A 24,290-nucleotide genomic window follows, 5' to 3' on the forward strand; every position below is an offset into this window, starting at 1 on the left:
CTTAAACGGTGTGGGGAACCCGAGCCAAGATGTACGGATGGATGGAGGCAGAGAGGGAAAGTTTTAAGGGGAGAAAACCAAGGAGATCACTGCTTTGATACTTCAGATTGTTGTGTCTTTTTCTTCCTCACTTGACTTAGACACACTCAAGGATAATGAGGACTCAGAACCCGAACATCTTATGTGGACAGTTGACCCACCTACCCCAGGAGCGGTACAAGTAAAGTGAGCCTGTGTTAATCTCTGACTGCTTGCATTTTTCCTCTTCTTGACTGGCACTTGCTCTATTCATTCCCAAACGTGATCATTCTTCAAATTCAGCGCTTGGTCTTGCTTATTTTTGTTCTCTTTTCCAAATTGGTTGATCCCTTTCACTTACATGCGCGGCGCAACAGTTAAATCGGCCTGGAACTGGCTCTTCATTTTCCGTCCATGTTCACATACGAGTGACTTCAACCCAACAAATGTAAAACCAATCCAATAACCAGAGGCAGCTTTTCCGAGCCCAACTAAAGCCTCAGATTTGCTAGGGCTTGGATAAATTCATTTCAAACCAAAACACAATGAACAAACACAAGCTTAATAGAAGAATGGAGGACATTATTATGTTTGCAAATGAATATGTTTTCATTTTATTTGCACAAGTGGAATTTGCATAGTTTACACGGTATACATATGCACATATTTCCAGGAACTTTGAGAGTGATCACTGTTTTGAAGCAGAATTCGTTATAGACATTCTCTAATAAATATCAGAGCAGTAAAAATTGATTTATCCTATTCAGTATATAAATTTTGCAGGAAACTATTGTACTTCATAACAACTTGCCCTCTTGTAAATGAGCATCGCTAGTTCATGTTGAGGACAATTGGACACTATCTATACTCAATAGGAAGCCCCGATCTAATTTGGGTCAAAAACAGTTGATCTACTTTATTTATTTTTGTTAAGATATAATTTACATACCATAAAATGCACCCCCTTTTTTTTTTTTTTGTATTTTTCTGAAGCTGGAAACGGGGAGAGACAGTCAGACAGACTCCCGCATGCGCCCGACCGGGATCCACCCGGCACGCCCACCAGGGGCGATGCTCTGCCCACCAGGGGACGATGCTCTGCCCCTCTGGGGTGTCGCTCTGCCGCTACCAGAGCCACTCTAGCGCCTGGGGCAGAGGCCGAGGAGCCATCCCCAGCGCCCGGGCCATCTTTGCTCCAATGGAGCCTTGGCTGCGGGAGGGGAAGAGAGAGACAGAGAGGAAGGGGGGGGTGGTGGAGAAGCAAATGGGCGCTTCTCCTATGTGCCCTGGCCGGGAATCCAACCCGGGTCCCCCCGCACGCCAGGCCGACGCTCTACCGCTGAGCCAACCGGCCAGAAAATTCACCCCTTTTTAATGTGTATAACCAAGTTATTTTTAGTGTATTTACACAGTTGAGTAATTCTCACCACTAATTCTAAATAACTTCGTTACCCCAAAAAGAAACCCCACACCCATTAGCATGTTTCCCTTAACCCCACCCCTTGGCAACCACTAATCTACTTTTTATCTCTATGGATTTGCCTATTCTGAACATTTCATATAAATGGAATCACAGACTATGGCCTTTTGTGTCACATTTCAGTGATATTTTCAAGGGTTGTCCACATTGTAGCATGTGTCAGTTCTTCGTTTTTATGACTAAATAATACTTCATTATACAAATATATAATATTTTGTTTATACATTCATCAGTTGATGGACATTTGGGTTATTTCCACTTTTGACTATTATGAAAAATGTTTCTGTGAACATTCTAGTATAAGTTTTTTTGAGTGGGGGGGGTTAGAGAGAGACACACACACACAGGAAGGGAGGGAGATGAGAAGCATCAACTTGAAATTGCATCACTTTAGTTGTTCATTGATTGCTTCTCATATGTGCCTTGACTGGGGGGGGGGGCGCTCAAGGTGTGCCAGTGACCACTTGCTCAAGCCAGTGACCTTGGGCTCAAGCCAGTGACCTTGGGCTTAAGCCAGCAATCATGGGATCATACGAATGATCCCACACTCAAGCCAGCGATCTCGAGGTTTGAACCTGAGACCTCAGTGTCCCAAGTTGACACTCGATCCACTGCGCCACTACTCGTCAGGCCTTGTATAAGTTTTTGTGTGTATGTATGTTTTCAATTCTCTTGGGTAAATTCTAGTAGTAAAACTGCTGAGTCATAGGATAATTCTATGTTTAACTTTCTGCAGAACTACAAAACTGTTTTTCAAAGAAGCTACATCATTTTACATTTCCACTAGCAGTGTATGAGTGTTGCAGTTTCTCCACATTCTCAATTAACACTTGTTATTGTGGGTTTTTTTTTTATTGTAGCCATCCTAGTGGCTATGAATGGTATCTCATTGTGGTTTTGATTTGCATTACCCCATGACTAAAGATGTTGAGCAATTTTTCATGCACTTATTAGCCATCGTATGACTTCTTTGGAAAAATGTTTATTCAAGTCTTTTGTCCATTTCTTAATTGGGTTGTCTCTTTTTTTTTTTTTTTGCAGAGGAGGAAAGGGGGGCCACGCGGCGCGCGACTCCCGAGCCGGCTGGGGCAGCCCGGGCCACGCGGGAGGCGTGGACGCGCCACGGAAGGCGCAGCGAGCGTGAACGGGCGCCACGGCCCCTTCCCTCACCCCCACCCCCAAGTCCCAGCGGGCGGGCGGGCGAGGGAGGAAGGAAGGAAGGAAGGAAGAAGGAACAACAAACCCTTGTGTCGAGGGCTGACTTTCAATAGATCGCAGCGATGGGTTGTCTTTTTATTGTTGAGTTGTAAGAGTTCTTTATGAATTCTAGATAAGAGTCCCTTGTCAGATAAATAATTTGTAAATATTTACTCCCATTCTATGATTGTCTTTTCACTTTCTTGATGGTGCCCTTTGGGACTCCCATTTTTATCCTGAGGGTGTTGGAATTTATCAAAACATTTCTGTGTCTATTGAGATAATCATGTTTTTTACTTCTTCTATTACTATTGTTAATTTTTGGATGTTGAACCAACTTTGCATTCCTGTAATACATCTCACTTGGTCATGGTATATAATGGTATATAGTCCTTTTTATATGATGCTGATTTAACTTGCTAGTATTTTGTTGAAGATTTAAGCTATATTGGTCCATAGTTTCCTTTTCTTGTGATATATTTGTTTGGTCCTGGGCTTTTCTCTGTGGAAATTTTTTATTTCTAATTCAATCTCTATGCTTGTTATAAGTATTATTAAATTTTTTCTATTTCTTCTTAAATCAGTTATGATAGTTTATACCTTTCTAAGAATTTTTCAATTTCAAATGGGTTATCTAATTTTTTGGCATAGAAATGTATACATATAGTGTTCTCCTCTATCCCTTTTCATTTTTGCAAAATCAGTAGTAATGTCCCTTCTTTCATCCCTGATTTTAGTTATTTGAATATTCTCAGTCTAGTTGATTTGTAATTCCCAATGTTTCATATTACTATATTCATAAAAATTCAAACACTGCAGATAAAAACTAAAACTTTGTCCCCTCTACCTTCCAACCCTCCACAGAGGTAACCCCATTATCAGTTTATAGTATAGTTACTATGTAGCATAATTATACAATACATAGTTAAGCCAATGTGTTAGTTTTCTATTGCTGCATAACAAATTATCATAAATCTAGCATCCTCAAATAACAAAATTATTTCACACTTTCCTGAGTCAGGAGTCCAGGATGGGTTATCTGAGTCTCAGCTCAGGGTCTCATCAGGCTGAAATCAAGGTATTGGTTGGGGCTACTATCTCATATGAGGCTCTGTGTCTTTTTCCAAGCTTGGTGTTGTTGGCAGGATTCAGTACCTTGCAGTTGTAGGTCTAAGGACCCTGATTTCTTGCTGGCTGTCCATCAGGAACCTTGCTCAGCTCCTAGAACCTATCTGCCATTCTCGCCACATAGTTCATTCTTTCTTTCTTTCTTTTTTATTTTTATTTTTTTTATCAAGTGAGCGGCAGGGAGGCAAAGAGACAAAGTCCCACATGCACTCCAATGGGGATCCATTCTGCAACCCCCCTCTGGGGCTGATGCTCTGCCCATCTGTGGCCACTGCTTTGTTGCTCAGCAAAAGAGCTATTTTAGCATCTAAAGCGAGGCCATGAAGCCATCCTCACTGCCTGGGGCCAACTTGCTCATTTGAGCCATGGCTCAGGAGGGGATGAGGGAGAGAGAGAGAAGGGGAAGGGGTGGAGAAGCAGATGATCACTTCTCCTGGGTGCCCTGACCGGGAATCGAACCCAAGACTTCCACACGCCAGGCCAACGCTCTACCACTGAGCCAACTGCCCAGGGCTGTAGTTTATTTATTTATTTATTTATTTATTTATTTATTTTTACAGAGACAGAGAGTGAGTCAGAGAGAGGGATAGACAGGGACAGACAGACAGGAACGGAGAGAGATGAGAAGCATCAATCATTAGTTTTTCATTGCACGTTGCAACACCTTAGTTGTTCATTAATTGCTTTCTCATATGTGCCTTGACCGCGGGCCTTCAGCAGACCGAGTAGCCCCTTGTTGGAGCCAGCGACCTTGGGTCCAAGCTGGTGGGCTTTTGCTCAAACCAGATGAGCCCGTGCTCAAGCTGGCGACCTCGGGGTCTCGAACCTGGGTCCTCTGTATCCCAGTCCGATGCTCTTTCCACTGCGCCACCGCCTGGTCAGGCTGTAGTTTATTTCTTAAAGGCCAAGAGGACATCTTCTGTGGCTTCTAATCTCTCTAACTTCTGTCTCTGACTTCTTGATCAAGATTTAAAGAGCTAGAGTGATTATATCAGGCCCACTCAGGGCCAGTCTCCCTTTTGATGAACTCAAAATGAACTGATGAGGGACCTTAATTACATTTTTGCCATATAATATTACCTAATTTCAGGGTTGATACCATATCATATTCATAAGTTCTGCTCACACCTTGGGATGAACACTTTGAGTCCGTCTTAGAATTTGACCCCTGACAGCCAGCCATAAGAACTATGTAAGCTATAGAGATAATTGATAGGGCATTTTATAATCAATATAAATTGTTTGAAAATGTGGGATGCTTATGCTTGGCAACTATAATAACATTGGTCCCATAGCAACAATATCTTCACGTAGGAGAGATGGTGACACAGAGAAAAATCAAGTGATTTTATTTCTTTTTTTCTTCTTTTTTTTTTAGAGAGAGAGAGAGAGAAGGGGGGGCAGGAAGCATCAACTTCCATATGTGCCTTGTCAGGGCAAGCCCAGGGTTTTGAACCAGCGACCTCAGCCTTCCAGGTCAACGCTTGATCCACTGCGCCACCACAGGTCAGGCAAGTGATTTTAAACAAACAAACAAAATACCGTATTTGATTTTAACAGAATTCAACTTGCCATGTATCTTTTGCCTAGACCTTCAAAACAACCTTTGTCCAACATCTATCAATCTGACAATTGCTTTTCTTTCTGACTTCCTTAGGTCAAGAATTTGCTTTTCTCCCCATCCATTAGTGTAAAATTTAACGCCCCACTGAACTTCCTCCTTCTTTGCCTTTTGTGCAGTTCTGGGCACATTGAGGTAGTAAAAATATTTTGTGAATTGGTTAACCAGGTTACCAATTCTATACAGTTTAGTGGGCCTGACATCTGGCCCAGGTCCTGAAGGGCGGAGCCTAGCATGTAGAACTGTTGGTCACCATTAGGCGGCGCTCCCCCAGGTCTCGGCTCCGCGTTTTCAGTGCCTCTTGAGCCGTTCTCGCAGCCCATCTCTATGGTTTCCGTTGTGTTTTTCTCTGGAATAGGCGGAGCTTCCGGTTCCGGCGGGCCGTCCCTAGCGGCGGAGATGGCGGCTACAGCTACGGAGGCAGCGGCCTCAGGCTCTGGAGAACCCCGGGAAGAGACTGAAGCTCCCGGCACTGCCTGGAATGAGTCCCAACTGCGCAATTATAGCTTCCCGACCCGACCCATCCCGCGTCTGAGTCACAGCGACCCCCGGGCGGAGGAGCTCATCGAGAATGAGGTAGGGGGCGGGGCCGCGTCCCGAGCGGGAGCGAGGGAGGAGGTGGTTGGGAGGAGAGGTCAGAGGCGATCGTTGATACAAGGGGGGCAGGCACTGGCTGGCTCGTAGACTAAGGCCTGAGGAGAAATGGAATTTGAGGGGTTCTGTTGGTTAACCAGAGAAATTATTCTGAAGTTGGGAAGTAATTGGAATCATGGAACCAGAATCCACCAGCTCTTCAGGATGACTTCATTTGTTTGTTTGTTTTTCCACCTGCTGTTTTCACTTAGGAGCCTGTGGTGCTGACCGACACTAATCTTGTGTATCCTGCCCTGAAATGGGACCTTGAATACCTGCAAGAGAACATTGGCAACGGAGACTTTTCTGTGTACAGTGCCAGTACCCACAAGTTCTTGTACTATGATGAGAAGAAGATGGCTAATTTCCAGAACTTTAAGCCAAGGTCCAACCGGGAGGAAATGAAATTCCATGAATTTATTGAGAAACTGCAGGATATACAGCAGCAAGGAGGGGAAGAGAGGTAAGTTCCAAAATGATTTTTTTTTTTTTAATGAGCTCTAAGTCATATTTTCCTTTCCTGTATTTTTTGAGGATATGGAGGAGTTGGGTGAGTTCTCTAAATTGAAGGATGAAGGAATAGTGATGCTTGAACTGTGACTCCCTCATTCTTTGTTATTTTCATGAAGTCACAGCTGATACAGCGGTCAGGTAGGTGAACAAGATGAGTGAAATTTAGGTAAGAACTGATGAAGCTGAGTGCATACATCCCATTCAAAGAGGAAAGTCATTACTTGTTTCCATTTGGGAGTTCAGTTTCAGGATTGCCAAATAATTCAGATTTAGAAGAGAAGCCAGAAGTCAGGATTTTTACTTCAAATCTTTTAAACTTTTAAAGGTGTGCATCTAATTCAAATTTATAAATAAAGCTACAGCAGGCCAAACAAAATGTCTTTTTGGCCTTGAGAGTACCAGTTTGCAGCCTAAAATATTAGGCTGGCTGGGGATAGTTCAAGCTGAAAAGCTGTATAAATTGTTGATTCTGGAGTAAAGGATATCAGGATCCTCTAGCTTATGGAAGATCCGATTAGACTGGGGCTATATTGATGTTCCACAGTGTACCGGTGATAGCAAACACATGTCACGCACACGAGTGATTTTTCCTTTCTGTTTTTATCCCTGTTTATGAGATAAGTCCCTTAAGTAGGTCTCAGACCACATTCAGTCCTACTGTTGCATCTGAGGTACTACTTTCACTAAGTTCTTCATGGTGAATGACCCTTTTAATCTCATTTGGTGTCCAGTCCTGGCCTTCCTGCCTCAGTTCTCCAAGACTCCCTCTTAGCGGTATGCGGCTGAGTTGAAGGGATTTGAAATACCTTTTTTTCTGTCTTCCTGAGACTTAGCAGTTATCTCAATGATATGACTTTGACTAAAAGAGTTTCTAGAGCCTGAACTGTGATCGACCTGGTATTTATGTCTTATGAATACTGGTTTAGTTAAGTTGTCTCATGCATTAGTTTCTTTGAAATTATATGCATGCATATAGGCATGTACACACATCAGCGTTCAGGTTGAGAACAATTTAAACATTGATGGAGTGTCATTTCATTTAATGAACATATGCGCTGGAATCAGCATGAAATAAGACACATGAATCCTCTGGTTTCTCAGTCACTTTAAGTTTCTTATCGCCCACACTGAGAGCATTTTCCCTCACTAAGTATGAGCTATGAGTATAGTCTGTACTTTATGGGTGATTCAAGGAAAAATTTTTCCTGTGTCCAGGTTTTGCCCTACCAGCTGACTTTAGCACCAGCCATTTCCACTGCATAATTGTACCGGTTGTAATGATTCTGAGGTAAAGGGTGTTAGCATCTTCTTTGAGCTTTTTTGAGTATTTACTATTTAAGTATGACAGAAATTTAGATTCATGTTTCATGAGCGGTCCTGCTTTTAAAGTTACTTGCAAAACGTGTATATGTGTATGTATATTATAATCTCTGGGGAGAGTAAAGGTTACATTTAAGTCTTGAGGGTTCCTTGTCCCCAAAAAGGTAGATAATGTTTCCAGCTTGAGAGGTTTCTAGTCAAGGTTTTCCTTAAACATCATGATTGTAGGCATTGAGATACCTTTGAGCCTTTTGAAGGAGCTTTCTCAGGACCAGGAAAGGGCTGCTTCTGTCTCTTGTCTTCTGGTTTGTCTCCTTTATTAATGTCTGTATGGAGCTTGATTAAGTGTGTCTGGGTTTTCATTTGCTACTTCCTCAGGTGTGGTAGGAGCCCCGGGCCTGCAGAGAGCCTGATGAGACATCTTTCTTCAGCTGTAGAAGGCTGCTACAGAGAGGTGGCTGATCAGTTAAGATAAGCTAGGCTTCAAGTCAGAGCTCCACAACTCTCATTCATTCTACATGTTTGTCATTGGTCATCTGCAGGAGGCTCTGCACTTACATCATCTTTTCCACTGTGGGACTCAGATTGCCCTTAGTAACTACTATCTGAAATTTTGCAGTTGTTGTGGCAGAAGGAAAAGATGTGGTGATAAGTATGTACTTTTTTTTTTTTTTTCCAGTGAGAGGAGGGGAGGCAAAGAGACAGACTCCCGCATGTGCCCTGACCGGGATCCACCCGGCAAACCCACTGGGGGCGATGCTCTGTTGCTAGCAGTGGAGCTCTTCTTAGCTCCTAAGGCTGAGGCCATGGAGCCATTCTCAGAGCCCAGTGCCAACTTGCTCTAATTGAGCCATGGCTGCAGGAGGAAAAGGAGGGGGGAGGGAAAGTGGGTGGGAGATGGAGAGGGAGAGGGAGTGAGAGAGAGAGAGAGAGAGAGAGAAGTGAGAAGGGGAGGGGTGGAGAAGCAGATGGGCGCTTCTCTGTACCCTGACCAGGAATCGAACCTGGGACATCCATACGCCAGGCCAATGCTCTGCCACTGAGCAAACCAGCTAGGGCCTGCACTGGTTCTTAAAATTAACAGTTTGGAAGCAACACAAGTCACTTCCGTGGACATTTCATTGGCCAAAGCAAGTTAAATAAGCAATGTGTGTTAAATGGCTTCAAGGGGCTACAGAAGAATAACTCCACAGGGAAGGAACTAGCTCTTGGTGAACAGTAACAGCCTCAAGGGCCATCTGCGATGTCTTGGGCACTGAGAGTGTCTGGAACAGAGCTGATTCATCATTCTGGGGTCTCTGCATAGACTGAGGAATCTCTAAAAGATATTGAATGAAAGTTCTGTGTGTATGTGCATTTTTATTCAGAACCCTCCTTGGGTTTTTAAAGGGTTTATGCTGTGACCCAGAAAAAGTTAAGGATCACTTCTTAAAAATAAGTTTGGTGTTGAACAGTGTAAAGAAAGATAGGTAAAGATTTCGTTTCGTGAGAATCTGTGTTGGTTAAGATTCTCATGACAGTGGTTGTTCTCTGGAAGATGCTGCTGTGGGTCTGTGCTTAGATTTCCAGGTGTGGGGAGGCCATGCCAAGGGACGATGTGTACATGCACTAATGGGTTCTTCTTCTTGGGACACTTAGGTTGTATCTGCAGCAAACACTCAATGACACTGTGGGCAGGAAGATTGTCATGGACTTCTTGGGTTTTAACTGGAACTGGATTAATAAGCAACAGGGAAAGCGTGGCTGGGGGCAGCTGACCTCCAATCTGCTGCTTATTGGCATGGAAGGTAAGAAATCTTTCAGAAAGCAGCATAGCTTGGAGTCATACAAACCTGGTTCCTAATCCTGTGTCCACTATTTTCATTCCTTAATTTTGAACAAGTCACTTTTCAAACCTCAGTCTGCACTTTTCAAATCTGCAGAAGGAACATAATAGTATCTTATAAATAGCTGTTAAGATGAAATAAGAGTTGAGAGAGCAAATCTGGGGGGATGTCAGGGACTCTCAGTACTTAAGAAGGCGGCTGTTTTGGCCCACTCAGGCAGACCTGGGGATGTCTTCTATACACCAGGTCCTGTAGCAGGCCCTCTGCTCTCGAGGATTGTGGGAAGAATAAAGAACAGATGTGGCCCCATTTATAAAGAGTAGATAGAACATACACACACTAGGGTAGAAGTAATTCAAGGTGGCATTTAAAATAATTTTTCTGACTCAAATTACACAGCACTCTGTAGGAATCTGATATTCTTACCCCTCTAAGAATCAACAGCCCCATTGTTGCTCTAGGAAGTGTTGCATCCACAGGAGTGTTTAAGAGGAGGAAAAGTTAGAATCTTTGCACTCCAGAAGAGCTACCCAAAGCAAGTACATATTCATACAACTTAAAATGACTGGTTAACTCTGTTAAAGAAGGCCATGTGTGCACTATTGATACCAGTCATTTCAGTTGTATCTAACTCTGGTTTTGTTGCCTTTGAATTCTTGCCATAGTCAAGAAGAGACTAAGTATATGTAATATATTACTTTACTAGACTTGAGTATCATTTTGTGGCGTGCTGTTGCTTCTAGTAAGGTCAGCAACCATCAGTTAAGAAAGTCTGTTTTGCTAATTGATGCTGAATCCTTATTGCTAGACTTATTACTGATTAAAAGTGAACACCTAATTCGCTGAGAGTTGTAATTGCCAGCTCCCAGATTCTGCCTGATTTTTTAATTAGGAATCCTTAGCTGATGCGGCAGCTGGATATCTCTCCAGCCCTGGGCCTTACGTTCCAACCTGTGCAATAAAGCCACTGCTCTGAATAAGAAAATATCTTCTTCTTACAGGAAATGTGACACCTGCTCACTATGATGAGCAGCAGAACTTCTTTGCTCAGATAAAGGGTTACAAGCGATGCATTTTATTCCCTCCGGATCAGTTTGAGTGCCTCTACCCATATCCTGTTCATCATCCATGCGACCGACAGAGCCAGGTGAGCTCCTGGGGTCTGAGGAAAGGATAGAACTTGGGGATCCAGGGCTGGCGTGTCTTTCCCCTCCCTGTGGTGGTATGCCAGGTTTGGACAAACTCCGAGGTCAAGTCCACAGCGGGGCAAAAGTAGGTCTACAGTTCATATGGAAAATAATACAATAATTACTAAATAATACAAGGTTAAACTTTGCATACTCATAACTCTAAGCCTACTTTTGCCCCACCCTGTATATTCCAGGCCCCTGTGGCATTGCCCAGTTGTTTAAGTATAAAGAGCCCCGTAGAGCTGGTTCTGGAGGGCAGACCCTGTCACTGATGCTGATGGAGTCGGGTCACCCTATTTGATGGATTATACGTCCTGGAACAAAATGTTATGTCTCCACTGGATTTAATAAGTGTTTTCTTTTGTCATGGATGTTACTTCTTTTTGACAAAGAGGAAGGCCAGTAGAATTGAGCTAGATTACTTAATGTCTTCTCTGGATCCAGGTAGGTATATGGTTGACTTTGTGGCCAACCACAGAGGTCCTTTTCTTTTTGAGGTGAAAGCTGCCCAGCTCCTTCATGTAGGAATCTTGTCTGCTTAGAATATGTTTGAGAGAAAGCTTCTGATGGTTTGGGTGTCGGGTGAATCCCAATTCCTCTTATCTGCAGGCCATGAACAAGTTTTCTGACCTGCAAGCTGTGATGATTGGCTCTGACCGCAGGAGCACTGAGGCCTAGTACTCACTCAGTGTTTGAACATGGTCTGACCTCCAGTTGTTCTCTTAGGGAGTGTGTGTATGTTTAATCTGTGTGTGTCTTCTGCTGGATATAAATTTTAAATTCATTTTTTTAACGCATCTTGTTTGACTACTAGAGTAACTTTCACATAGTAGTTAATGATAAAAATTTGGTGATTAACTGATCTTCTCTTTCTCTTGATTCTCTCAGGTGGACTTTGACAATCCTGACTACGACAGGTTCCCCAATTTCCAAAACGTGGTTGGTTACGAAACAGTGGTCGGTCCTGGTGATGTTCTTTACATCCCCATGTACTGGTGAGGAGGGGCTGGGACTGGGGACTTCTTGGAGTTTTTCTTCCCATTCCCTGGAAAACGTTACTTGTGTCCCTTCTGAGTTGTGGCATAGTTGGTCTTATGTAATCTACAGGAAGGTTGGCATATCCAGATGTGAGCATTCTGAACACGGGGGAGGGGGGGGCGGGGGGGGAGGATGAGAACCTTATCTTTCTAGCCCCAGGGTGTGTTTGAGAGGATGAGCGTAAAGATACTGTCTTCATGATTTCCCTTAGCTGGACTCTACCTAGTTCTCCATCCGTCCCTTTGGATAGGGTTGATGGCAGACAGCCTGTTTATTTTCTTGCAGGTGGCATCACATAGAGTCATTACTAAATGGAGGGATTACCATCACTGTGAACTTCTGGTATAAGGTGAATATGGGTCTTTTCCTAGGCGGGACTGGGGTGAGGTAGGTGTAATTATTTGGGGGCAGGGTGGGGAGGTTGGCTGTCTCTGGAAGTGATTCCCAAATCTTTGGACAGATGAAGAAGGGTGGGCTTGAACTGTGATTCTTAGAAGGGAGGGTGGTGCCTAGGAAACAGTGGGTGACACTGAAGCCTTCTGCTAAAGGCGTTTGCTGAGCTGTTGCTTCCCTTGCAGGGGGCCCCCACCCCTAAGAGAATCGAATATCCTCTCAAAGCCCATCAGAAAGTGGCCATAATGAGGAACATTGAGAAAATGCTTGGCGAGGCCTTGGGGAACCCACAAGAGGTATGTGGCTGCCCCAAGGTGGCACTCTTATGGTTCAGTGGGCAGAGACCAGGGAAAGGCAGGACTGGTGTCACATTCTCCATAGCTCCTCTGTTTCAGTATCTGGTGTCCTCTCCATAGAGGTTGTGGGTATGTTCAGAAAAGCTTTGTTTTCTGGTGAGAGCTGGGCTTGACTGGCGGATCAATTATAATCTGTTCCATGCTAGTGATGATGTTCCCCATGGGGCTTGTGTGCCAGCTGGGGACCCCCCCCCCCCCGAGGGGATTCTTTTGGAATGGGAAGCGAGCAGTAAAGCATCTCCTCACGCTCTCCCAGCTGTGCCAAGGCTGCTCTAGGTAATGTTGAGACCTGCTTCCCACACAGGTGTGCCAGTGGTCCAGCAGATAAATTGGGGGAGGAGTTGTATTTGTAATGCTCTTGCCTCTGTCCTGTGGGTAGCCCCAGCATACAGAGGACCTGTGGGGATGGGAGGTGGCACTTGCCTTAATTTTAGATGACCTTTTCAGGATATAAAGGCATGTAACGTTCTTAAGACACATTTTTGGAAATAATGCAAACAGTTTTTAGGTGTTTGGGGATTTTTAGCTCCTCTGACCTCTGTCAGTTTGGTGCTGCTTACAGATACAGGGTATTATGAGAGGGAAGCTAATACAAGGTGGATCCAGAGGAGAGAGCCATGCCCCACAGTACTGGGTTGATTTCCAGGAAGAAAGTTGGTTAGAGAAGTGTTTTTCAACCTGTCCATGGACTAGTCCTCCAGAAATTTTGTGCCAGTTTGCAAAAGAGTTAACCACCCTGATGTTGTATGAAGATGACAGACCCAGTGATCTTAGTTGAATTTGCTTATGCTCAGGGTGATTTCTGTCTCAGCAGTCCCCAAAATAGTTCTCCCATTTTCACTGGTCCCCAAGTGTAAGAAGGTTGAAAACTACTGGGTTAGAGGGTTTACATCAAGATTGAAAGCCTTGTACCTGCCCTTGACTGGACATTGAATGTCTCCAGACACACCCTGTCTGGCTCCAGAGTCAGGGACTAGGCAATTCTGACTGGCTCCTCATATCTTTTCACAGGTGGGGCCCTTGTTGAACACAATGATCAAGGGCCGATACAACTAGCCTGCCAGGAGTTGAGGTCTCCTGCCAGGTGACTGCTAGCCCGTCCACACCGCTTCATTGATGAAGACAGGAGACTCCAAGCACTAGTATTGCACGCAGCACTTAATGGACTGGACTCTTGCCATGGCCCTGGAGGCAGGTGTTTGGGGCAAGGCAGGGTGGTTGGCACTCCACTCCCATTTGGAGAGACTTCATACCCTTGCCTCTGTGCCCCAGCACCTTCCTCTTGCCCCCCTAAAGTCCTGCATTCAGTGTGTGGAGTTCCAGCTTCTGGTTGTCATTATGTTTGTTTGTGTCAGTGTGTCAACTTTGGGATGTGTGTGCATGCACACGCACGTGTGTATCTGTTCCTTACGCCCTTCTGGGTCAGGACCGTACTTCTGGCTCTCGGCCCTGTCTTCTGCAACCTCTGCCTCTGCCTGAGATAGAGAAGATGTTCTTGGGTGCCCGCTACATCTGGGCTGCAGGGCCAGAGCTATCCTGCCCTTGAGGTCAGTTGCCTTCCTTCAGGTTTCAGAGAATCAGATTCTAGGGCGGGTAGGATTGGCTACTGGGACTCGAATGGGGAGAGTGCGGAAGAGGCTTATTTTGAGAGCCGAGAAAGCTTCCTATGAGAGAGGATTAGACAGGTTCCAACTTGGACCTTCATGCTTAAGCCATACATAGAAAAGAACCTTGGGACGCAAGAACCAAGAACTGTACATAAGTTTCCAGTTGCAGACACATACAGCTTCTCTCTTTCAGCACCAGCTCTTGCTCCCTATGCTGGGTACTAAGGGAGTCCTTTTAGCAGTGGCCTCTCTGGTTCTCGGGGTGCACGCCTCTGTGCAGGTGCAGGGGTGTGCGTGCGTGTGTGTGTGTGTGTGTGTGTGTGTGTGTGTGTGTGTTCACACTGGCCTGCCTCTCTGCTTACCAAGTTTCTCTTGCTTCATCTTGTCCAGTGCTACATGCAGTGGGAACCCCAGGGCAGTCGCGCCTGCCCTAAGCTAAAGATTTTAAACTCAGTGTTAGCCATTGGACGTCAGTCAGGGCTCACTGCAGCCTGCCTGAGGCTGACTGGCTGGAACCTCTGTGCCCGGGCCACGGCCTCTGTGTCTGTGGAAACAAAATGGAATCATGCTTAGGCAGCTAACTTACCATCTGTTTTTCACCTCACGGCAAGGACAAAAATGTGGCCTTGTTCTTAAAGCCAGAGCCTCTGCCAGACCCCACTGTAATATTCCATAAACACTCAGAAGTCAGGGCAACTGGTGGAGCACAGAAGTGTAGTTGCCTCTCTGTTCTAGCTACTCATGGGAACCCTCTCAGGGCTGCAGCTGACAACTGGGCAGCTGTGCACTGCACAGCCTGAAGGGCCACCATTCTCATCTGTTCAGTGGAAGTGGAGTCCCGGGGATCGGGCAGTGTGGTGGCCCTGTGTCTTGTCACCTCCACTTCCATCTCCATGCCCCTTTTCTCTGGAAGGAAAGAGGAGTTGGAGTTGTGTTTTCTTTATCCTTCCTTCCTTTTTTTTTTTTTTTTTTTTTTTTTTTGGCCAAAGGTTTACTTCTGATTTCTGAGCTATGGCTCTTACCCCCAAAGCTCAGTTTACAGTTTCAGTGCACTGATGGGCTGAGAAGACGTGTATGTGTGTCATCTGTGTATGTATAATATTTTAGGGAGGGCTGTTTATTCTTAGTACCCCGTTCTAGGGCTCTCTGATGCAGTGTGTGTGCGCAAACACGGTACTTTCTCAAGTGTAGTTCTTTCAAATATAGCCAATGCTGAAAAACGATGCCGTGATCTCCATCCCTTCATCTGTTTTGGGAAGGGAACACACAAAGAAAACAAGGCAGACATTAGTTAAACTTGACCATGGCCACACTCTGAAGGATAGATGATTATTGTTCTCCATAGCAGGTCTGCTGCATTCCCGGCTCAACCTGCAAAGTTCAGGCTGACGTGCAGCTGGGAGGTGTGTGCCACTCAGCTGGCCCTTGCTGGGGGCTGAGGGGACAGAGGGGCTAGGGCCTGCACAGGATCGGTTGTGACCCTTGGGTAGTATAATAGTGACCCCTGATTATTAGACACCTAATACGTGCTTTTTTTCTCCGTGCCTCACTATCCTGCATGGTAGGTGTTCTGAAGAAATGTGCTCTGAGAGGTTAAGTGATTAGTGGCAGTCAGGATTCCAACCTAGTGCTGTTTGGCTACAAACTCACTGCTGCTCTTTTTCCACCATATTATACCGATTCTTTTTCTTCTCCTTTGTACTACAGGCCAGCCCTCAGATTTTACGGCACTAGGCATTGTGTGGTGCAGGTAGCTTAGCTCAAGATGGTGCAGAAGATAAAGGATAGGGTGAAAGCTCTTCTGGGCTCTGGCTGAAGACATCCAGGAGAAACTGCCAGGAAGCCATATGGGGAGACTGGGTTCTAGATCCCATTGTGTTACTAGTGTGTCTGAATAGGTCCCATAACTTCCCAGCATGCTTTTGCATCGGTAGAATTGAAGATCTAATTCTAGGTGATCACTGAGAACCTTGATTCATGTTCTGCTGTGTCCTTTTCCCCAAGGAAGAGGTTGAGGCTCTTCCCTCCACATAGTAGGTTAGAGCCATTCAGGCCCAAATTCTGCTTGGAGCAGAGGAAACATTTCTTCCCTGTTGCTTACCCCTATTGTGGAGGCAGACTCCATTGGAAGGTAGGGGTTTGGGCCTTTTTGGAGGTCAGCCATGTTGCAAGCTTTTATTTTTACACCAGCAGGTACAGAGGAAACTACTGTTTTATGAAGTCAAATATTTGTTGGGGGGTTGGAGTTTGGGGATGAAGGAGGGGCTGTTCTGGGCATTAGTTGAGCAGATGCCCAGGATGCCTGGGGGAGACCAGCTTCCCCTACAAATCAGAGCTCTAAATTACAAGGTTTTTACCAGCGCGAACAGTTGGGGGAAGTCGTCTGCTCTCATTTACGTAATGGTTTCTGTCACTGGTGATTAGACACAGGATGAAGGAAAAGAAATTTGACAATTAGGAATGAGCGATCATTAATCTGAATCTGTTAGGAGACAGAGAGGGGAAGGATCCTTATCAATGGGCCAGCCCAATGTGGGCAGACTCGCCCTCTGCCCTCTTGAGACTGTTGGGTCACATACCCTTTTATTGTTCCCACAAGCAGGATGAGCTGGTATTTCTTAAGGATGACTAGGTGGGCCAGTTCCTAGCTTGAGGTGGAGACAGGAACACATCTACAGGCCTAGCCAACACAGAGAGATGGGTGTCATGTGCAAATGATAGGGCAAAGAATCACAATGGAATAGTTTTGATGTGCTATTTGTGAAAAATGTGTTTAATCAACTCTCCAGACAGCCAACCAATGACAACTGTTGAATTCATTCCAACACTGCAGAGTGTGGAGAAAACCTGGTCTTCATGCTCCAGGAGCTTTTGCTTAGTTGGAGCAGACACCACATGAAACACTAGAGGTTATGGAGTCTGCCCCTGCACCTTGTGAGAACAAGGTTAGAGACTGTGGAGGGAGGAGGATCGGTAGAAAGCAGAGTTTTTCCTCCAGGCTCCGCCAAGCCCCTGTACACCCCAGGGAGGGAGTCTGCACTCCTGGCCTCCCAGCAACATGGACCCCCTCAGCGCAGCTGGAACTGTATATGGAGGCACAGAGGCCCCTGCCCAGATGTGTGAGCAGGTGATGAGATTACTGAAAGGCTGAGTCTTGGGTGTGGAGTCACAACTTGGATCTTCCCGGGTCTCCACATTTCCTCCTCTCATCCCTCTGTCTCCTCAGACTTCAGGGGCAATGTTAACTTGCCCTGGTTGGTATTTCTTCCTCTTTTTTTGTGACTTGTGTGTGGTGGGTTCCTTGGAGGCCTCCTCAAGGATTGGGGGCAGGTTTAGCAGTGTAGTGGTTGTCTTCTGAGAAAGTGAACTTCCCAAGGATGAGGCGCCCCCTGGTAAATTCCCTACCCTTCACGATCCAGTGCTGAGTTTAATAGGGCTGCAGGGAATGGCCCTCAGTGATGAGCTTTACCCAAACAGGGTAGATGCTTGGATGCACCTGGAAGTGATTCATGGGGTTCCACAGGCCCTGGCCTGATGTCAACCCATTTTCTCTTTTTCTTTGGGACCTCCAGTGCTTGTCCTCCAGTTCCTGCCCTTATCTCTGGTCCTCACAAAATGTCCTAAAAAGATGTCCCAACTCCCCTTTCCAGCCCCCCCCCCCATTTCTCCTCCTCTCCTTGCGCAGTCTCTTCAGCAAGATCCCTTTTCTTAGACAGTTGCCCTTTTCTCAGAAGCTCCAGACTGCCAGTGTTTGGATAGACTTTCTCTAGGATCCTCCTCTTTGGGATTATTGCTGTTGATCTTAGAGTCACCTTCCTTTCCTGACCTGCGATAGTTCTGTTTACACAGGGTTAGCCGTTTGTTTTGTGTGTTCTCTGTCCTCTTGTCATTTTGTCTGTTTTGTACATTCCGGATTAGCTTTTCTATCTCTGGTGGCTCTGCCTGCTAGTCTTCCGCGAGCTGTTTAATCCTCACAGGTCCCCAGCAGAGCCCTGCTGAGAACGTGAGGTGCATTTCTAGGGGAAGAAGCCTCGAACAATGGCAGCCTGAAGGCCCAGGGGCCTGTGGTCGGGAGGCCTCTAGGGGTGGGGTGAGGGGCAGGTACTGAGAAAGGTGTGAACAGTGGAGAACCAGTGATGGGAGATGGGGCAGGAGACTCCCAGGATTGGGGCCTGGCAAGCCAGGGAGGAAGAACCAACTATGTTTCCATCTTTATGCAGCTGCGTGCCTTAATAGTGAGCGTTTCAGGGATGGGGGGCATTTTATGATCGGTCTCCTAATTTCTCAGGTGTTTTGGCAGTGCTCTGGGTCAAGTTTAGCTCACTTCTGCATTTCAGCGTTTGCTGGAGGGAAACGGCATACTGAGTAGCTGAATGCCAGGAGTGAAGATCCTGGATGAGGGAGGCCCGGGCAGCTGGGGCAGCAGGAATCGGGGACCCAGTTGTCAGCTTCTACCCAGACCATCTTTTCACTCCCAAGTGTTCAAGTGCAATAGCTGATTATGGGCCTCACCTTTTCCCTACCTAACATCTGGTCTTTGGGCAATATTTTGGGAAGGATAATGTCTTTAAACGTCAATGAGAAACACTAGTGTAGTGTTTAAAAGCATGGATTTGGGAGTCGGGTGTCTTCAATACAGATTTTTAGCCTTGCTACTTGCCAGCTGGGTTTGACCTTGTTGATTTGATTGAACCTCTCTGAGCCTGTTTCCTCAACTCGAATGCTGTGTGGTAGGGGAGGGGCTGTTGAACATATCTACCTCAGGGTGGTCGGATTAACCGAAACAATGTAAAGCTTTAGCACAGTGCCTGGCAAGCACTTAATAAATGGTGTGGTGGTGGTTATATTATGTGACTTATTCAGAAACTTGACTTTAGTGATTTCTAAGATTTCCAGCGATTCCTTCCTGCTCAATAAAAGTGTAGGGAAGAAGGAGGAAAATCTTTTGGATAAACCCATGTTGAGCTGGGGGCAGACAGAAGAGCCGTGGTACCCTAACCTGAGGGAGGGGAAAAGGGAACAGTTGGATGTGGTCTGCCTGCCCAGCCAGACTTTCTGCTCTCCACACTAGCCTGGGGGCCGGGTGAGAAGCTGTCAGGTACAGCTCTTACACCTGGAGAAGCTGGTGCCAGCCTTAAACCAAAACACCTTGGTTCAGTTTTACTCCATGTCCCGTGATGTGTTTAAGTTATATGTGTGTGAGGATTGTTTTAGGACAGGGGCAATCAGGAGAATTCAGAAAAATATAGATGGGATCTTCATGGCTACCATTTGTGCAGCGCCCTGGAGCACTTCTGTTCCAGACTCGGCTTGTTCCTGCCCTTGTGCTCAGTTCAGTGGGGGTGACAAGCATGCAATTAGCGTTACAGGCGCACAGAGGAGAAGCACCTGACAAGCTCAGGTGTTTGCATTAGGCTTCCTGTAGGAAGTAACTAATGTAGTTTAAGCTGATACGCCTGAAAGATAACCAGGGGTTGGGGTGTAGTAAAAGGCATGAATTTCTCTGGCTTTGTCTCTTTCTGTCCCAAAACACTCTGCTCCGTGTTTAAGAGTTTTGTTAATCACTCCTGGGAAAGGACCATCAGCCAGTCAATTGACCTCAAAAAGAAGAAAGCCCTTTGGTTACCCACAGAATCTTTGAAAATCAGTTTGGTTTCTGGCCCAGGTTTGTCCTGGGGTGCAGATGCGTTGGACCTGGCCACTTTCAGTCCCTCTTCTTCAGAAGACTGGCCTCTGGAGCTGCCCTGCCACCCTACTTGGAAGAGCCCCTGTACTTAGTTATTCAGAACTCAGTCTGAGATAAATTCTGGCTGCCTCAACTTCTCCACCTCTTCGCACTGAGATCCTGTGGTTCTGCCCGCATCACTAGTCACTCCCCGCACCCCACTCTGAACCAAGCCTCTGTACCATTTCTCTGTAGCCAGTCACATCCTCTTGCCTCTGACCCTGGTCCCTAGCCCCGTAAGTGAAAAAGACTGCTCTCTAACTGCTAAGCCATCACTGAACTGCAGGCTGTTCTATAGTCAGCTTGCATTCACCTGTTTGCTTTTAGATTTCTTTGGCTCTGGGCCTTGGAAGCCTCTTTGGCCCCTGAAAATTGCTGTACTGTATTTTATTCAGTTTGCTACAAACCTATTCACTTGGTCATTGAGGTCAATCCAGCCCTTCAGGGAAGCTCTGCTCCTTAACCCAAAATCTAAGCTACAGCTGGGCCAGTTTTTATAACCTCGAGTATATAGTGTAGAGTGCAGTAAAGGGTAGTAGTTGAGAAGGAAATACCTACCTGGTTTTGAATCCTACATCTGTCATGCTGTGTGACCTTGGGCAAATGACAGACTGCCTGAAACTAATCTTCATATATATGGGGATAACATAACCTACCTTGTCAGGGTTACAGGAAATAAGGTGTGTTAAGAAAGGCTTAGAGTGCTGCACGGCAAGGGCCCCAACACTCTCTCTTTGGAATCCTTACCTCTCCTATCTAGCTTTCTGACTAGCTTCTGTTTTTGGTAACAGGGCAAGTCTAGTCAGCTTATCAGCAGAGCAGAGGGATGAGCATAAACTTTTGCTGACTTGATCAGTTCCTTTCTCTCCTTAGTGACCTCTGACTCAGACCAGTTAACACCCTCTTCACTGGGGAATGTTCTTCCAAAATTTCTTTAATATTAAAAATCCATGAAATGCACTGTCAGTGAGACCTGCTGTCCCCAAGGGATCAGAGACTGACGGTGTGTGAGCTGGGAGCACAGCAGACAGGGACGCAGGAGTCAAGGAGACTGGTGCCGAGGCTTCGTGCGAGTCTAGACCACGGGCTTGAGAAGGTTCCCTTCAAGGTTTTGAATAGTGAGCTTTTGGCAATACTGTTTTAGCAAAACCCCATCCACTGTACAATCAGTGTGGTCATTGTCCTCATGGGTCTGTGTAATGTCTTGACAAGAATGAGGCCTTGGATATTACTCCCGAGTTTGAATCTCTGTTTGCCTCTTACTAACTCTAACCTTAGGTAAGTTAAGGTGTCTAGATCTTGGACACTTCAAGGGGTGGGAAGTAACATGCCTAGCAACATTGCTATAAGGGTTGTGATGATGTTTTCAAAATACCCTGTTCAATGTGGGTACTAGGAAACGCCCACATTTCAAAGACCAGGTGTCTGAACAGTGTTTAGTGCTTAAATAGAAACTGTCGGCAACAGGGCTATCTTGATCCTGACTCTCAAGATATGATGCTCAAAGTGGAATCACAGAGATTATTTTAAGATTGTGGAAGAGACCGAAAATCTGTGAAAATGGGACAGTTGACTGGGTGTGGGGTTGAGCACAAGCAGAGACCTAGGCTTTCGAAACCCCAGAGGAACAAAGGCAGTAGGGCAAGAGGGTTCTGTGGAAGGACACTGGCTGAGTGGGAAGAACACAAACTTGGAGCAGTGAGCCTACATGTGAATCTTAGGTGCACTTCTCTCAGGCTGGGTGACTTGGGGCATGTTCATCTCCGTGCCTTGGTCCCTTTGTATTTAACATTGGTTAGTAATACAGCTGCCTTGCCTACAGGTTGGGATGACATGTGAAAGTGATCTAAACTAAGCACGGTATGTTAATTGTTGGCAGTTTAGGAGAACTGTTCCAGTGTGGGTGGGTCACAGAATTGCAGGAGTTCCCAGATTGAGCCTCCCACACAGCCAGCAGGAAACAGTCAAGTGGCATTTCCCACCGAAACATTGTCTTCCACTCTGCCAACATCAGTAAGGAATGTTTTGTTTTTTTTTTAAAGGAAAAAGCACTGTGGTCAGAAAGGGCATAAGTTGTAGAATTACACGTGCTAGAGTGGAGTCTTGGTTTCACCATTCCCAACATTGAAATGGTCAGATTACTTCCTGTCTCTGAGCTTTGATTTCTCAGCAGGTCTCCTTATGTGACTTGGGAATGAGCACCTCAAGGGAAACAACCCAGAGCCTACTGCCTGCCTAGGAAATGCCCAATAAATGTTAGTTCCCTTTCATTTCTTTTCTCCTTAAGAAGCATCCAGTTTACCCAGTATTCGGATTCAGTTGTCCGTGCCTTAGTGTAAACAATATCAGTTTCTCCTTTTCTAAGGTGAGATCAGTTGCCCTAAAGCAGCAATTTTCAACTGGCGTGTTGTAAGAGGCACACTGGTGCACCACAGGAAAATTTAAAATGTGCAGTACCCGATTGTTTAGTCAGGGTTACTGACCTCTTTTCCCTTAGATTGTCAAATTAAAAAATGGCAGCTGCCAACACAACAATTGCCATCCAGTGTGAATGAATTAAAATTATACCTATATTTTTGGTCAGGTCGGCAAGAAAATATTTCTGGTGTGCTACAGAATTTAAGTAATTAGTTTGTGTGCCATGAGTTGAAAAAGGTCGAAATTTGCAGCCCTATAGGAATAGGAGTGTGAATGGAGTATTTATGGAGAAGGGGGCAGGACTGTAAAGTATTGGAGATGGAGGGGTATGATCTGGGTGACCACCTCTCTCAGTAATAAAAGCCCTGGGGTAGGACTTTCACAGGCCACAAATAGACTTTCCGGGTCTCAGAATCCAGTCAGTGGCCCAACCCATGTTTCCGGTTGGTTTTCAACCTGGGCCATTTGAGAAGGCAACCTCCAAAAAGGACGTGGCAGCATCAGTTGTTGCCGCGATCAGTGAGCCTCTTTCAGTGCTGGGGGACTTGGAAGGGAGGGTAGACACATGTAAGAACAGCTAACGCACAGCACTACTGTTTGTTTTAAGGAATATATACAGTTTATACTTTATATCCTTGGCATGTGGAAGAGAATTTGCCTCTAGGTTTCAGGTTTACTTTGTAATATTAACTAAAGAGTGTTGAGTAATTCATTTTGACTTGAATTTTAAGTTAAGTCTTGCTAAGTTTTTATATAGTTTCGGAACATTTAAAATTATTTGAAGATTTGCTATATTTATAAACTTAATTTATTGGAGTTACAATAATTAGGTACTTGGGAAGGTTTATTTTAGTCAGATTAATGACATGCTTAAGGAAATCGAGTATATCAGTCTTAATTAAACTTGTTTTATAAGCAAAATAATGTTTGTAAAAGCTGAGCTTAAAAGCTTAGACAAGAACTAGGATTTTGAATATGTAACTATGAAAACTGAGTATAACTTTTAAAACTAAAGTAATTTCTGGATAACTGTTTCTATGCACAAAAGTAACCCTCCTGGGTATCAAAATTCTCGCAGGGAAACTAATGTATTGCCGCAAACCCAAGTCACTTGGCCTGTTCAAGTGTTTGGCAACTGGCAGCAGTTAAGATGTCTGCCACGGGTCAAATGATCTACAGACATGTTTTGGAACATTTTGAATTAGTAGGAAACATTTAAGGTAAACTTTTTACCTATAAAAACTCGATTTTTGGCTTCTTTGGAAAACCAAGATCTGGCAGCAATGAACTCACATGTCCCCTATGACTACAGTGGGCTGGAGCTGAGTAGCCACTGTCCTTTGGGCATGGCCTTCCAGCTTACCATAGTCACCTCCTCATTTTGGTACTTTATACCTCGTTTGTCTGACTTGTGACCTATGTGTCCCACATAGATTTTTGAACGTGTGAACCCTGAGCTAGAGTTTCTCTGAGGTTCCTAACAGCTGATTCATAGCCTGGGATAAGGTCTCAGGAAAAGCGCAGGCCCACCCTCCTCTGCCTTCTTATTTCCCTGCTCCAGCTGGGCTGTCTTTTCACATCTGACCTGGGCTTAGGACTGGTTTCAGCCCCAGTAGGAAATACATAAGAAGCCCTCAGGCTTGGCTTTCTTTGTGTTTGCTGTCCTTGTCTGTGACCAAACTGATTGTAAGTTTCTTTTGCTCAGACAGTTTGCCTAGGCTCCAACCTCATGTCTTAGTTCCTGTAAACTTCCTGATCCACTCGTAATTTGACCACAGCCTCACTTGTTGTATGAGGGCTCCCAGACCTGATTATACCTGATCTCTC

General features: G+C 45.4%; 1 protein-coding gene across 2 annotated transcripts; it reads left to right on the forward strand.

Moving 5' to 3' along the window:
* Positions 1–2: 2 nt before the first annotated feature.
* HIF1AN (hypoxia inducible factor 1 subunit alpha inhibitor) lies at positions 3–17,923 on the forward strand. 2 transcript variants are annotated; one of them, XM_066240076.1, is made up of 10 exons: positions 3–225; positions 5,202–5,329; positions 5,803–6,020; positions 6,290–6,540; positions 9,549–9,697; positions 10,738–10,883; positions 11,815–11,921; positions 12,250–12,313; positions 12,543–12,653; positions 13,725–17,923. In XM_066240076.1, the coding sequence occupies exons 3-10, from the start codon at positions 5,844–5,846 to the stop codon at positions 13,767–13,769; spliced, it is 1,050 nt and encodes a 349-aa protein (XP_066096173.1). In that variant the 5' UTR covers positions 3–225; positions 5,202–5,329; positions 5,803–5,843; the 3' UTR covers positions 13,770–17,923. The 2 variants fall into 2 exon arrangements, with proteins under 2 accessions (XP_066096173.1, XP_066096172.1); XM_066240075.1 differs by lacking the exon at positions 3–225 and adding an exon at positions 2,790–2,804.
* Positions 17,924–24,290: the final 6,367 nt, after the last annotated feature.

This window comes from Saccopteryx bilineata, chromosome 7 (assembly GCF_036850765.1).
Source record: "Saccopteryx bilineata isolate mSacBil1 chromosome 7, mSacBil1_pri_phased_curated, whole genome shotgun sequence".
In the NCBI taxonomy this organism is placed as follows: Eukaryota; Metazoa; Chordata; class Mammalia; order Chiroptera; family Emballonuridae; genus Saccopteryx; species Saccopteryx bilineata.